Raw genomic sequence first — 16,146 nt, forward strand, 5'->3', positions numbered from 1 at the left:
AACTATTTGCATCTTTTAATTTATTTAATGCATAACATTTACAAAATAATCCCACTGAAAAATAATCCCACTGGCTAGGCATGTATTTTATGGTATCCTCCTTACATATTACTATTATTAAACATAAACATTTATCCAGAATATTTTTAAACTGTCAAAATTTAGAAAGGATGAATTCTTCATGTATGTTAAAAAACACAAGTGGATATAAGAGTTTTACGAGATGTGCAATTGTATATAAGGTTTGTCGGCTTTCTAACTTGCTGTCCTCTTATTGGGTTGAAGCCCTTCTTCTAGGCTCTAACAATGGGCTATGGTTTTCAGTGGCCCATGTCCAGGGTCCCTATTCTAATACAAACTACAACCCATCTCAGAATCTTCCAGCTCTCCCAAAGGAAGAAATAGCTTCTCACATGTAAAACAATAATCATTGGGTCCTTGCCTGCCAAGAGACTTACATTCCAACCAAGAGGATGAACTCGCAATCTCAGTAAGAGTCTTACTTTAGTATGCACCCGTGACAGAAAAAAAAACATCGATGAAAGTTTTGATAAGTAAACACGTAATGCATTGGCCGATTACTCTAGAGCTTCAAGATCAATTTGGAATCTTCCTTCTTTGGGTAATATTAGGATTTGTACACCAAATAGCTTACTGATATTCTCTAAAAGGTAATACAGGAAGGATGCTTTGGTGAGATGATGTATCCAGAAGTCTTAAGGCTAATGAAAATAACAATATTCATGTGTTTCCCTTTACTCTTTCCAAAAAATTTTCATATATATCCATCTCTTAATTTTTGTGGTTAAACTCATAAAAAGTTACAGAAAATCCGAAATGTTAAAATGAATTTCTCCACAAGAAACAAAGAAAAGAAGGCTGAAAGCAAAAAAAGAGAATCGTCTTGTCTTTTTTGGGGGGGGGGTGTCATATTCCATTAATATGAAAAGCAAATAGTTTATGGGGAAAATATGAAAGATGTTAAATATCAAAACCACAATGAGGGATCACTTTACACCTGTCAGAATGGCTAAAATACAAAAGAGAAGAAATAACAAATATTGGCAAGGATGCGGAGAAAAGGAATGCTTGTGTACTGTTGATGGGAATGTAAATTGGTGCAGCCAATGTGGAAAACAATATGGAGGGTCCTCAAAAAATTACAATTGGAAATACCATACATTCCAATAATTTCACCACTGGCTATTTAATCAGAGAAAATGAAAACAGCAATTTGAAAAGATACATGCTTATTACAGCATTATTTACAATAGCCAAGATACAGAAGCAGCTGTCCATTGATAGAAGAATAGATACAGAAGATGTGGTGCACACATGCGTGTGCGTGCGCGTGCACAGACACACACAGAGGAATATTATGCAGCCATAAAAGGGGATGAGATCTTGCCATTTGCAACAATATAGGTGGACCTAATGGGTATTATGCTAAGTGAAATAAGTCAGACTAAGTTAAATACCATATGACTCATGTGCAATCTAAAAAACAAATGAATAAACAAACAAAAAGCAGAATCATACCTATAAATATAGAGAACACACTGATGGTTGTCAGAGGGTAAGGGAGTCGAAGGATGGACAAAATAGGCGAAAGGGAGTAGGAGATACAGGTTTCCAGTTATGAATTGAATAAGTCACAGGAATAAAACATACAGCATAAGGAATACAGTCAATGGTATTGTAATAGCGATGTATGGTGACAGATGGTAGCTATACTTGTAATGAGCATAGCATAATGTAGAGAAGTTGATTCACTATATTGTACACCCAAAACACTGTGTATCAACTATACTCAAATAAAAAAGTGTTAAATATATTAAAAGTGGTGTATATATATATATATATACACACATATATTTAAATATATAAACAGTGTATAAAGATGTCCAGCTGAATTAAGATACATTAACCAATGACCATTAACTACATTATTGTCTGTCTTCTCCTTTATAAGTATTCTTGTTGATAAAGTCTTTGATTTACGCAGTGGCATTTTTTGAAGTATCATGCACAATCCTGACCATTCTTTCCCTAGGGCAAAACATGTTACTTACACTAAGATATGGTCACCTCTTTCAGTGTGGCTAATGATCTCAGTTTGGACTTCAAGGGTGTTAACTTTTTCTTCTGTTTTTCTCTGGGCATCCTCTCTAAAGTAAGATCTGATGTTTTCCAGACATGGTTTCATTTAAACATTAAAAAAGAAAAACTCTCAGTAAACACATGTTCACACAGCACAATCTCTGGAAATGTAAATTGCAGCCAGTCCCCTGTCAACTGGGAAGGTCAGAGATACCCACATAATTGCTTGGCACCATGCTCTGAATGATGGGTACCACGTTTATCTACTTAATGTTTCCAAACTACTGGCCAGCACAAAACCCAAAGATTTTGAAGGAAAGTTTAAAACATGTTATTTTGAAATCACTTATTTGTTTTTGAAAATGTTTATTTCTCATTTTATTCCCAAAATATATAAGCTACTCTGAAATCAAAAGGAAGATGCACATGATTTCATTTTGATTTTGTCTCTAAACAAAGGGTAAGGCTCAGGCCTAGGATGGAAGGTTGAACTAAAGTTCCATGTGGTCAAGGGCCTCTGTCAAGGTTTTGCTGCTAGTTAGCTGTAGAGGCTGGATGAATCCAGGTCTTTGGCCTTTCCTTTAATACTAATGCCCTTTCCTCTAAGCCATGCTGCCTGTCTGCATGAAAGGATTTTAACCCGACGAAACCAGAACAACAAAGTAGCCACAGTCCACAGCAGAGGCTTAGAAGAAGTTGTATGCTGTGGCTGAACATAAGCAAAGGAATGGCTAAGTGAAGAGACCTGTGAGACACTGTCCAAGCAATCAAATCCCAACGTAGAGAACATGCTGAAACAGCTCACAATTGAGAATCTGCTGCTTGAAAACCTCCTAAAAGCCTAGACATCTTTCAATTCTCATAAAATGGGAACACCTTAAAGTCGATGAAAATGCAAGGAAGTTCTGGGAAGTAAAAGCAGCACAATTAAATGTATAAGCAGGGCACAAACCCATGGTTCTTTTGTAGATGTGAAGAAGACCTAATGGAAAACAGTTGTCTACAGGAATGCCATGAATTGGAAAATTGAAAAGGAAACAGTTGCCTTGTGATCATTCTTTTTTTTTTTTAAGAAATGATTTATTTATTTGACAGAGAGAGAGAGCACAAGCAGGGGGCGCAGCAGGCAGAGAGAGAGGGAGAAGGAGAAGTGGGCTCCTTGCTGAGCAGAGAACTGACACGGGACTCTATCCCAGGACCCTGGGATCATGACCTGAGCCAAAGGCAGATGCTTGATGACTGAGTCACCCAGGCGCCCGTGATCATTCATCCTTATTGAATGTCTGTTATGTGCCAAGTCCTGCTCTAGGACAGGGATATAGCAATGAATATAATAAAAGAAATCCTTGCCCTGGGGTGCCTGGGTGGCTTGGTCCATTGAGCATTTGATTCTTGATTTTGGCTTAGGTTGTGGTCTCAGGGTTGTGAGTTTGAGCCCCTGCTACGGCTCCCTGCTCAGCGGGGAGTCTGCTTCTCTCCTTCTCCCACAGAGAGGAAGGAGTGAACACTGACTGAGTGCACACTATGGCCCAGCACCAAATTAAGGGCTTTGCTTACCTAAAGTTAATACTCTGAGCAAATTTTCAAGGTAGTTATTAATATTCTTATTTTCACCTGAGGGGTCATGCTTAGAGAGGTAAAGTAAAAGTCATGTGTGCAAACATGTTTGCATGGTGAAAATGAAAAAATACAACCCTGTTGCTGACTTCTGAAATGAACCTAATCCTATTCCTAACCTTTTGTCAGGGAACACACATAGAGTTTGGAATTACAATAGCAACGTCCAAGTCCTAGCTCCTTATAGCTTGTGTGATCTTGGGAAGTTCTACAATGACAACTACTATTTAGCGACATACCTGGACTGTGCTAAGTACTTTATGTAAACTATCTTGCTTAATCATCACGACAGGCCTATGAGAAGATATTATTATCCCCATTTTATAGATTAAATTAATCCTATTAATATGTGCCCTTTGTTTTCTTTTTAAATATTGTTTTAAAAATTATGTAACACATCACTGTAGAATATTTGGAAAATATAGAAAACTGTGAACAATGAAGGAACTCTTATAACCCCTTCACCCAGAACTTAGAATTCCTGAAACCAAGGACCAGAATTCTAAGTGACTAGTAAATATCAGCTGTTTTAATGTATATTTTCTCGGTGCAGTATGTTTTTTTCTAGGGTAAGAATGTCTTGACAAGCTTCCTCAAGCTGAATTCATTTCTTGGAATTAGGCTATCTCTTTTTTTTATGTTATGTTAATCACCATACATTACATCATTAATTTTTGATGTAGTGTTCCATGATTCACTGTTTGCATATAACACCCAGTGCTCCATTCAATACATGCCCTCTTTAATACCCATCACTAAGCTAACCCATCCCCCCACTCCCCTCCCCTCTAGAACCCTCAGTTTGTTTCTCAGAGTCCATAGTCTCTCATGGTTCGTCTCCCCCTCCGATTTCCCCCCCTTCATTTTGCCCTTCCTACTATCTTCTTTTTTTTAACATATAATATATTATTTGTTTCAGAGGTACAGGTCTGTGATTCAACAGTCTTACACAATTCACAGCGCTCTCTCTTTACTATTTCTACTTAGCCTATTTGTTTCTGTTTTTTAAACTTACACACTGTATAACAGTGTGTGCCAGAGGAATGGATGATTATATTAATGGCTTTTAACAGTGGGAATTACAGTAACAACACAATATCATGGCTTAATTAAAAGCAACATCTTTTCATCAAACACACAAGAATTTCCATGCATTCAACTGTTCTTGGTAGTAAGGCACCTGCTGGCAGGGAATTTCAAATTAACTTAATCAACTTAAACAAAACCCCTTTTGAACAGCTGAGCTTTTTATCCTTCTGATTAAAGATGGAAGACAGAGAGGCACATTATACTTTTTCTTTTTCATATTCAACACATTCTTTTCAGAAGTTTTCAGACTATTCTTTTTACTATCATCATTTTACATGCATCATTTCATTAGGCTTTGTTTTTATTTTATTTACAATATACTCAAAATGGAAAAGTTACAGTAAATGCTCCTCTGATTGTGTGTGGTGTGCAAACTTACTCTCAGGGCACATAAAGCTAAAATGATAGCTCCTAGCCTAGTAGCCCACATTTTAGGAAGCCATTTTGAAAAACCTAAAAAGAAATTTTATCTAATATTTTGCAATTGAGTTTTAGTAGTCATTAAAGAGAGCTTTACCACTGTAAAGTCATTGCAAAGACATGTTATTTATATGTACATATATTATAAATGGACATATCTGTACATGCCCAACACATGACCTGATATATAACAGACATTCAATGAATAGTGGCCAGTATTGTCTCATATGGCCATCATTCACATACTCAAGTATACAGAGGCAGTGAGGTCTGCTATTCAAACCTACCATATAAACTCAAGTAGTGCCTGTGGGCTCTAGTTTGGGGTTTGGGATTTTAGTGTAGCTCCCCTCTCTCCACCCTAGGAGAATAACACATTATTAGGTGCTAGGCACAGGAGGGAATCTAGTTGAATATATAAAATATTTGTGTGAACATATAGGTGAGAAAAAAGTCTGATTTAAAAAAAAAATATTTTGTTACAGTTAGGATTCTATGCACAAGTGCAAGAAAATGTTGCAATTTGGCTGTTGTGTGTAATGGAAACACAGCATTTCTCTTTCTCTTGAATGACTGCTTCTTCCTATCAAGCTATAAAAATAAACTATAACTCTTAAGCAAGTTTGTCTCATTCCCACTCTAAACCAGAATTTTATCAGCTTAGTGCCTACAACTTGAGGTGAAATTCAAGTTTCAGGCAGTGTGGAAGAATGAAAAAACACTAAAATTTGGGATCAGAAGAACTATGTTCAGGACCTCTTTTCTGCTTCATTACTGTGCGACCATGGACAGTTCCAGTCTCGTTCCGTTCCCATTTCCTCACTGTAAAATGAGGTACTACTGCTACTTATTTCACAGGGTTTGGGTGCATTTTAAATAAGAAAATGCAGGTTAAAAGCATTCTGTCAACCCTGAGGTATTATGCCAGGGATTGTGAACAGGTAATTATTATTTTCAGGTTTATATTTTTGTTACTAGTATGATAGATACACGTTGCTTAATGTAGGTTTTGAATCCCCTGGCTGCTGCCAATCCAGACTTTTGTTGCCAGAGATAAGACAGATCATTTTTTACAATCAGCAACAGCATATTTACATGATTTTTCCTTCTACATAATCTAATGGTTACTGGCAAATTGAGATGAGAAATTAAACAATGCTTGAACTGCCCAGGTGCTAAGGCCGTGGTTTATGACCCACAAAGAATGAAGAGGGACAAATGCAGAAATGTTTGTCCCTCTTCATGGCACAGCAAATGACCAACATGCACCTTAAAGGTTATATCATCATATCTGGAGCTGGAAGCAACTGGATTTCCATGTCAAGTTACTTAAGATGAAAATAAAGATTAAAAAAACCCCACTTAAAAAAAATTAAAATGGTATATATTTAAAGTATACAATATGATTTTTTGGAAGAGTTATTCAATATTAGGAAATTATTAATGATATACATATACATAGTAAAATGATTACTACAATCAAACTAACATATTCACCTCCTCATATAGTTGAAATTTTTTTGTGCATGTGGTGAGAACACTTGATCTATTTTAGCCAATGTCCAATGTTTAATACAGTATTATTAACTATAGCCATCATGCTGTACATTAGATTTCTAGACTTATTCATCCTACAGTATTGCAACTTTGTTCCCTTTGACCACTGTCTCCTCATTTCCTCCACCTTCCCATTCCCGGGCACCACCATTCTCCTCTGCGTCTATGCTTCGAACTTTTTAGGTTCCACAAATAAGTGAGATCATGCAGTATTTCTGTGTCTGGTTTATTTCATTTAGCATGATGTCCTCCAGGTTAATTCGTATTATCACAAATGGCAGATCTCCTTTTTAAAGGCTGAATACTATTCCAAAGTCCATTCATCCACTGATGGGACCATATCTTGGCTACTGTGAATAATGTACAATGAACATGTGAGCACAGATATATCTTTGTGGTATTGACTGTATTTCCTTTGAGTATATACCCAGAAAAAGGATTGCTGGATCATATAGTAGTTCTATTTTTAATTTTTTGAGGAACCTCCATACAGTTTTCCACATTAGCTGTACCAATTTACATTCCTACCAATGATGCACAAGGTTCCCTTTTCCACATCCTCACCATTATGTACTTGTTATCTTCTGTCTTTTTGAAAATAGCTATCGTAAAAGGTGTGAGGTAATATCTCATTGTGGTTTTGATGTGCATTTCCCCAATGATTAATGACGTTGAGCATTTTTTCATATACCTGTTGGCAATCTGTATGTCTTCTTTGAAAAGTTCAACATCCATTCATGACAAAAACTCTTAAGAAAAAATAGAAGAAAGTTTCCTCAGCACAATAAAGGCCATTTATAAAAAGCCACAGCTGACATCATAATCAATGGGGAAAAATTGAAGGCTTTTCCTCTGTGATCTGGTACAGGGCTTGCTCTTGTCAGTTCTATTACACAAAGTACTAGAAGTGCAAGCAACAGCAATGAGTAAAGAAAAAGAAATAAAAGTCATCCAAATAGTTAAGGAAGAAGTAAAATTATCTCTGCAAATGATATGATTCAGTATGTAGACAACCCTACAGACTCCACACACAAAACAAGAACTACCACAACAAAAACCTTGTTAGAATAAACAAATTCAGTAATGTTCCAGGATACAAAATCAATACACAAAAATCAGTTGAGTCTCTTTGCACCAACAATGATCTAACCAAAAAGGAAATCAAGAAAAAATTCCATTTATAATAGCACCAAAAAGAATAAAATACTTGGGAGGAAATTTAATCAAGTCAGTGAAAGACGTGTACACTGAAAAGTATAAAACATTGAAGAAAATAACTGAAGAAGACAGAAATAAATGGAAAGATATCCTGTCCCATGGATTGAAAGAATTAATATTGTTAAAATAGCCATACTACCCAAAATGATATATGGATTCAATGCAATCCCTACCAAAATTCCAATGGCATTTTTCACAGAAATAGAAAAAACAATCTCAAAATTCATATGGAACCACAAGAGACTCTAAATAGCTAAAATCTTGAGAAAAAAGAACAAGGTTGGAGGCATCACACTTCTGGATTTCAAATTATATTACAAAGCTATACTAATCAAAACATTATGGTACTGGCCATTAAAACAGACACACAAACCAATGGAACATAATCAAGAACCCAGAGATAAACCAAAGCATAAATGGTCAATGAATTTTCAACAAGGGTACCAAGAATATACAATCAGGAAGGATAGTCTCATCAATAAATGGTGCTGGGCAAACTATATATTCCAGAGTCCAATGAGACTGGACTCTCATCTTTCATGATATAAAAAAACCCCTGAGAATGGATTAGAGACTTAAATATAAGATCTGGAATTGTAAAATTCCTAGAAGAAAACAGGAAAAAAGCTACTTGACATTGGCCTTTGAAATGATTTTTTGGATACAATACCAAAAGCTCAAGCAACAAAAGCAAAAGTAAACAAATGGGACTGCATCAAACTGTAAAGGAAATGATCACAAACTGAAAGAAAATATTTATAAACTATATATTTGATAAGATGTTAATATTCAAAATATATAAGGAATTTTTACAACTCAATAGCAAAAACAAAACAAAAAAACCAGTCTGAATAAAAAATGGGCAGAGGATCTGAATAGACAGACATTCTTCCAAAGAAGACATAGAAAAATACAGTTTTTAAGACAGAGAGAAGTTTAAGTTCTAGACTGCAGGGTACTTGGATCCCTCCAGCTTGGGCTTAGTGTAATGTGGTCCCAGTTTTCCAATATTCTGAGCCTGGTCCCTCAGTCTCAACCTTAATGGATAGAAAGTCTCTACAAGCTTCAACTCAGCTGTGCACAAACAGTTGTCTGTGAGCATGACTGTGCACAAGCATGTGCACTACGGAGAGCTCATCAAGCTGTAAACGTACAGCAAATTTTTCAGGACAATTAAGCATATAGTTTGACAGCAAAGGACCACAGTCTTTAAAAAAAGAACAAGTTAAGTTATTTTTTAAGCTATTTTTTGAAAAGCCCCCAAATAAGCTATTAAATCTTTGAAAATACATACTTAAGTATTTTCTTACCTCCCTCAACAAAAAGCAAGCTCCACAAAATCACCCCTCCAACATGTCTAAAAAACAAAGTGAAAGAAAACAAAAACTTTCAACTCTGGGGGTGCCTGGGTGGCTCAGGGGGTCAAATGTCTGACTCTTGGTTTCTGCTTGGGTCATGGTCTCATGAGTCATGAAATCGAGCCCCATGTCCCACTCTGTGCTCACGGGGGAGTCTGTTTGGGATTCTCTCCCTCTGCCACTCCCCCCATGCATGCATGCGCGTGCTCTTTTTCTCTAAAATAAGTAAATAAATCTTAAAAAAAAAAAAAAAGCAGAACTTCCAACTCTGTGTTGTGGTAAAAAACCTTTTTGAAAAAAGCTAGAGTAGATAGAGGTGAGCAGTACTTCCTAGAAATAGGCCAACTATAGATACAGTTCCCAAAATTCAGTAATTGGGCATACTTTGGTGAGATCTGCTTTTCTCTCTTCACACACACACACACACACACACACACACACACACACACGAGGGCAAGAGTACCAGCTTTAACTCTTATGCATTAGGGGACAACAGAGAGAAGAAGCCTTAGTAACATTTCACTTCAGGGACTCAGAACATAATCCTGCTGCTACAGGCCTGGTATTTGCCTCTGTTTATCAGTTTGGAACAATTACCACTGAGCTGTCATATGACTGGGAGATAGAAACTTCACTGGCATTTTAAAAAGTGACAAGATTTCTGTTTCACTGAACAATCCCAGAAGACACCGTCTTCATTTTAATATAAAATGTATTAGATCTCCATACCCAGGTAGAAAAAGATACCCACACATAGAGATACAGCTGTAATATGCTTTTTCTCCCCAAATTTGAAATAAAAGATTTGAAGATCCAAAGCTACATTAATGCAAATATCAGTCTGTTACAAGTATATTTTTTGATTAAATTGGCATACATCAAGTACAATTAGAAAGGTTATTTATAATGAAGAAATACATAATTCTGCATCTTAATGGGGATGACAGTTACAGCTGATGGTTGCTAATTAACATTACTTCTTCTGCTTTGGGTGCCAGATATTTCCTGTATGATCTTTATTGCTGGCAATGGACATACCTAATTCTGGAAGGTACAGAAGAGTTAATTATCAGTAACAATGGTCCTCATAACAAAGTAATTGGTAACCTGACCAGCTCTGGTTTCACTGTGGAGACCAGAGGGTCCAGCAGAATCTGTAAACTCTGACTCAGCGTCATGGCAGGAGAAGTATTTGTTGAGCTTTCTGATCAAAGGTGCACCTACCCACCAGCTGTTCAGAATGACAGGGAGAAAAGCCCCAGGTGAAGTGGGTTTGGGAGGTGTTGCCTGTTCCAGCCAAGCAGAAATGCATGGCACTGTCTGGTTCGGCAGCACCACCCTCTTGTGCCAACATGACCATTGTGCTTACTCTCTTGGACAGCTCAGGGGTGTGTGATCAATGCTGGAGGCCAGACGTGAATGAAGAGAAAGAAGCACCGCAGCTCTCAGCACAGAAAACTATAAAGCCCTCTTTGCTTGTGCTATAAATTACATATTTATTTTGTTAACATGAGATAGATGAATATTTCTACATATAAAGGTGCCCAGCTAAAATCAGGATAAGTGATATTAATGTCCTATGGTCAGTATTATTGAACCTCCAAAGCAATAAACTTTATGAGTCAATAAATATTACATTTGCAACATAGTTAACATTCCTTTACTGTCTCTAGCACTTACTACACATTGTAACCGCAAGTCTACAATACATTATTCATATTTGGGGTGTCACCAAGTGATGGATTGCTGCAGGAGAGGTTGTCCTTTAAATAAATCAACAAATAAAAATGCAAATGTTAACATTTTCAGCCACAACTTTTCCCATCTTGAATGGGGAATGAAAATTTCACATTATATTGACAGGCAGCAGAGAGAACAATTAACAACCCACGTTGTGAATGAGAAAGATGACTTTGCCACGCCTGGTTTTATCACCTGCACGTGGGACAATACGGGACTCTTCTAGGTGTTTGCGCTTTTCAGAGAACAAAGGAAAACCTGTTTCCCACCAGCATCTGTCCCACCCCCATCCTCTTGTGCAAGTTTGGAAAATTCTTGGAATATAGGGTGGATAGGCTTTTACTCTTGTTCTCAGTACATTCAAAGGTTTGTTGGGATGAAGAATAAAGAGTTTTGTCTTGCATTAAGAGTTTTCATGTAACTGAAAAGTAGTCTATAAAAAAAGCCTCTTCTACACTTTGAAATAAAAATAATTCAAATAATCCTGATTCTGAAATCTGGAAAGCAACCACTGTGCCCTCCTGATAACTGATTTTCATAGTACTGAATCTTTTTTTCAACTCTGCACTTTGTATAATAGACCTATAATATGCTCTCATGCACTTCTAAGGATGAAATCCAGTGTGTTACACATTGTTTTATTTAGCCAAGTACTCATTATTTAGGAAACCTCTGAGAATCTATATTTAGCTGATTTGCAGTATTAAGAAGCAACAGATACAGAATCCCTTTTTTAAGGTCCGTAAATATGAGTCTTCACAGCAATTTTAACCTGGGCTTGTAAAACTGTACTAAGTTGATATGGTCCATTCAGAAAATGTGTGCTGAGAATGTTCTACAAAACTCTTACTGGGAAAACATTTTATTCTTTTTCATGCTTCTCTCTAAACTGAAATGCAATCATCAAGAACACATTAAAGTAGCGTTAAAGATTTCACTTTAATCTTCAATAGGAAAATTCACTAAGAGTGAAAATCCAGATCATTTCTCCTCTTTACCTGTAACTTCTCCAGAGGAAGCCCTCAAGGTGAGTGGGATGGATCCTCCTTGAGCGCAAGCATTCAGCCACAATGCTGAGTGGTCCAAGGAGAGAGCCCCCCTCAACATTTCAGAATGACAGCTCAATATGGGTACTTGGAAAATGCTAATAAGGGCAGCATTAAAAATAAAAGAAAGGAGTAATGGACAAAGAATGTGGTAAGCTAGTCAAATTTTCTTTTGATTGTGGGTCACCTTCAAAATAAGGAGGTTGTCATTGTTAACGATTATAGTATTTAAGAAAATGGGCTTTGGAGTCTGAAACACTAGTTCTACCTCTTATTAGCTATGTGACCTTAGGCAAGTCACTCAATCTCTTAGTTCTCTAATTTTGGAAATGAGGATGATAGTATCACTTCATAAGGCTCTGATGAAGATTAAATCAGATAGTCCATACAAAGGGTGGACACATAGTAGGTGCCTAACAGATGGCAGTCATTATTGTCCTCTGTGTTAGAGTTATTTCCCAAAAGTTCTTTGTAATTAAAATTAAGTCTTAAAATCTACATTCATCTGATAAGATGCTGGGAATTTAAGTGCTCAAAGAAGCACATTCCCAAGGAAGCTGAAACTAGGCCCATTTGGTGTTGCTGTTTATATATTCAGCCTTAAATGCATAATAGGGGGGTGGCTTATTGGATGTGAAAAAATTTTAATCATGTATTTCTCTTGCTGTCTCCAGAAAAGGCTGATCAAATTCTTAACTCTTCAAATTCTCTGGTATCAGTAAATGTTGACAGTCCTTTAAAACCGTAATACAAAACCCACTATAATTTTCAGTATCAATTAATTCAATTAGTTAAAGTCCAAGTGTATAACAATTCTGTGACAAATTGGGAAAGACCTGCTGCTATGCACATTTTCAGATGAAAAATAGGATCAGCTTTGTGTTTCTCTGTAAATCCTTGCCAATTATCAGTTTCAATTAAGGCAGGGCATGTGTAAAGGAAAGGGCTCCATGAGATCAACCTGGCCAAATCTAGATGCTTCCAAATAAGGCCTCTCTCTTTTTTTTTTTTTTTTAAAGATTTTATTTATTTGAGAGAGAGAGAGAGAAACAGCATGAGAGGGAATAGGGTCAGAGGGAGAAGCAGGCTCCCCGCCGAGCCGGGAGCCTGATGCGGGACTCGATCCCGGGACTCCGGGATCATGACCTGAGCCGAAGGCAGTCGCTTAACCAACTGAGCCACCCAGGCGCCCCTAAGGCCTCTCTCTTAACAGCTATTAAGAATTGTCAAGACTTTTCCACTCCTTATTAAATGACTCCCTGCCCCCCAAACGCTCTTATCTAAAGAATGTTAAACCAAAGAGTCCCAGAGGCTTACCGGGAACTGTGGTGCTGCAGGACGGATGGGCTTGTGATTACAAGTTCCTTTTGGCTTCCTGTTGTCATAGGAGATGTGGATGCATCTTTTCTAACACCTGCCGCTGTTCCTGTATGAATGATAAAAGGAATTAATTTGGACATTCAATAAAAGGAAATGGAAAAGTCCATTCTGAGCAATATATTAGACATTCCAAAAATCCCTAAGCTATTTTTTTTCCCTCCAAACTGAAACAATGGCAGATGGAAAACTCAGTGGGTTGTTTTGATATTGTAAACATCAGAGATCCACAGTATCTTGTTTAAAAAAAGTACTTCTGTGCAATACAGACTGGCTAGTGATTTTGTTTTTAAACCTGATGGCCTGTCATCTTCCTAGTGATTTGAGTTTACTGTGAAAATGCCCAAGAAGGTAGATTATTTTGTTCCCTTTAACCATTCTAAGAAAAGATCTTTCTTCTCTTTGAGTCCAGCACTTTGTACCTCCAAACCCCCCAAGTTAAACTGCTCTTACCCCTAAAACTTCCAAAGCAGACATAAATCTTGAATGTTCCTTTCAAAGAACCGTACACTGGGCTTAAAACAAGTGTCTGATTGGAAGAGATGCTCACCTTCCAGGGCTGATGTGGTCTCTGTTCCTTTCTAACAAGCAATGTTCAGCTAATAATTATGTTTCTCCTCTGGAGTGCTAAATAAGATGGCATGGACAGAAAGATTTTTTGTTTTTGTTTTCTAACTATTATTATTATTTCTAATAACAACAATTTTCTCCTTCTCCTTTTCCTTCTTAATATTATTTCCCAAACAACACAAAACATCCCTGTCTTTTTCTTGGAAGACTGTCAGAATCTCATCCACGATTTTCTTCTGGTTCCTGGGAAACTATTGTCCAGGCTGCTTAAAGAAATTATTTGGGAAGATTTACTCTTTCTTTGAGGAAAGTGTAACTATTTAAATAACATGAAGACAGCTTTGGTGTGTTGGGAATACCAGACCCTCAAATGCCAAGAATATAGTATGCTAATTCTGGGAATGGCACCTTTTCTTGGTGTTACCAGAGAAAAGCAGGCCCAGAGAAAGCAAGAGTCTTCTATGTACAGAGAGTAGCATCAAAACAGTCACCATGATCCTTGGTATTCAAAAGCTATACTCAATACTGACTGTTCTCTATTATGTATAGATGTAAAAGACTAGCCACCTAAATGCACAATTCAGTCCTCTTTGTTTACACAAACCTGTGCGAGCCTGAACCCAAACCAGTATATTTTAATACGAGACATAAACTCCATCAGTACATACAGTGCATCAGTCAGTAAATATTTACCAAGTACCTAATGATGGGCAAGGGCTGGTGTCAGGATTAAGCTCAGAGTTAGTTTAGGGGAGGGTAAAGAAGATGGGAGAGTAAGAACATGAGATACTCTGAACAATCTGGTAAAGAACCATAAATAACCCAAGGCAGTATAAGGTGACAACAGCTAACAGATATGGTATGTTTAGTATGTGCCTGGTATTGTTCTAGGACTCTGCCATATACCATTAATCTTTTTTAAAAACAGCTTCATTATAATTTGAATACCATAAAATTTAACCATCTTAAGCATACAGTTTGATAAATAGTAGTAAGTTTATATAGCTTATAGCATGGCCACAACCCAGCTCTAAAAATATTTGTTATAAGTGGGGCGCCCGGGTGGCTCAGTCAGTTGAGCGTCTGACTCTTGGTTTCAGCTCAGGTTACAATCTCAGGGTTGTGAGATCGAGCCCTGCGCAGGGCTCCACGCTCAGTGAGGAGTTTGCTTGAGATCCTTTCCCTCACCCTCTCCCTCTGCCCCTCCCACCGTGTGCACGCTCTCTCTCTCAAATAAATAATTTAAAAAAATTTGTCATGGGATTGACATTTCTTTTTACAATCCGGTTTTAGAATATCTCCTCACTCCCAAAAGTTCCCTCCTGCCCATTTGTGGCCAGCCCCTTCTCCCTGTCTGTTTTGTTCCTATCTCTCCTCTAGCTCTCTCTCGCTAGTTTTGCCATTTCTAGAAATTATATTTATCCTCAGAAAAACCCTTTGTAATAGATGCTATTTTTATATCTCATTTACAGATAGGCAAAATAAGCCATAAGGGACTTACATGACCTGCCCAAGCCCACAAAGCTAGTAAGTGATGGAGCCAATATTCGTGTCCAGATAATCTGATCCCAGAGTTTTACCATTAGGCTATCCCTCGTAATAAAGAGTACAAAAAGTCTGAGGGATTAAGAAGTGGGAGAGATCACGTATGGCTGTAGGATTAGAGAAGATTTGATGCAGGAGGTGGTATTTTGATAGGAGGGAATAAGGAGCATGGAATTAGCAAAAGCATTAAATTAAAAACCTCAAGGCTAAATATTTAATGTATTCAGGAAATATTTATTGAGCATCGTTATGTCCTTGTACCTTGTTAATCACTTTAAATCACTTTACATGCGTTATCTCATTATTCCTTCCAACAGTCCTTAAATTATATTATTGTCCTCATTTTATAGATAAGGAAGTGGAAACTGTGAGAGGTCAAGCAGCATGTCCAATATCACACAGCTAGTAAGAACCAGGCTGGGTTTTGAATTTGTATTGCAAACTAATCTTAAACATTGTGCTAGCTGACCTCAAAAATAAAACACGGCAGCAACAAACACAATTAAAAA

General features: G+C 37.2%; 1 protein-coding gene across 2 annotated transcripts in view; it reads right to left on the reverse strand.

Annotated features, from left to right (window-relative positions):
* KIAA1328 (KIAA1328 ortholog) overlaps positions 1-16,146 on the reverse strand; it is a 354,421-nt gene that overhangs the window by 30,856 nt on the left and 307,419 nt on the right. For both annotated transcript variants that reach the window (XM_044920903.1, XM_021686314.2), the window contains exon 9: positions 13,463-13,571. In XM_044920903.1, coding sequence (XP_044776838.1) covers positions 13,463-13,571 — 109 coding nt within the window. The remainder of the gene's footprint in view (positions 1-13,462; positions 13,572-16,146) is intronic.

The sequence above is a fragment of the Neomonachus schauinslandi genome, chromosome 14 (assembly GCF_002201575.2).
Source record: "Neomonachus schauinslandi chromosome 14, ASM220157v2, whole genome shotgun sequence".
Taxonomy (NCBI): domain Eukaryota; kingdom Metazoa; phylum Chordata; class Mammalia; order Carnivora; family Phocidae; genus Neomonachus; species Neomonachus schauinslandi.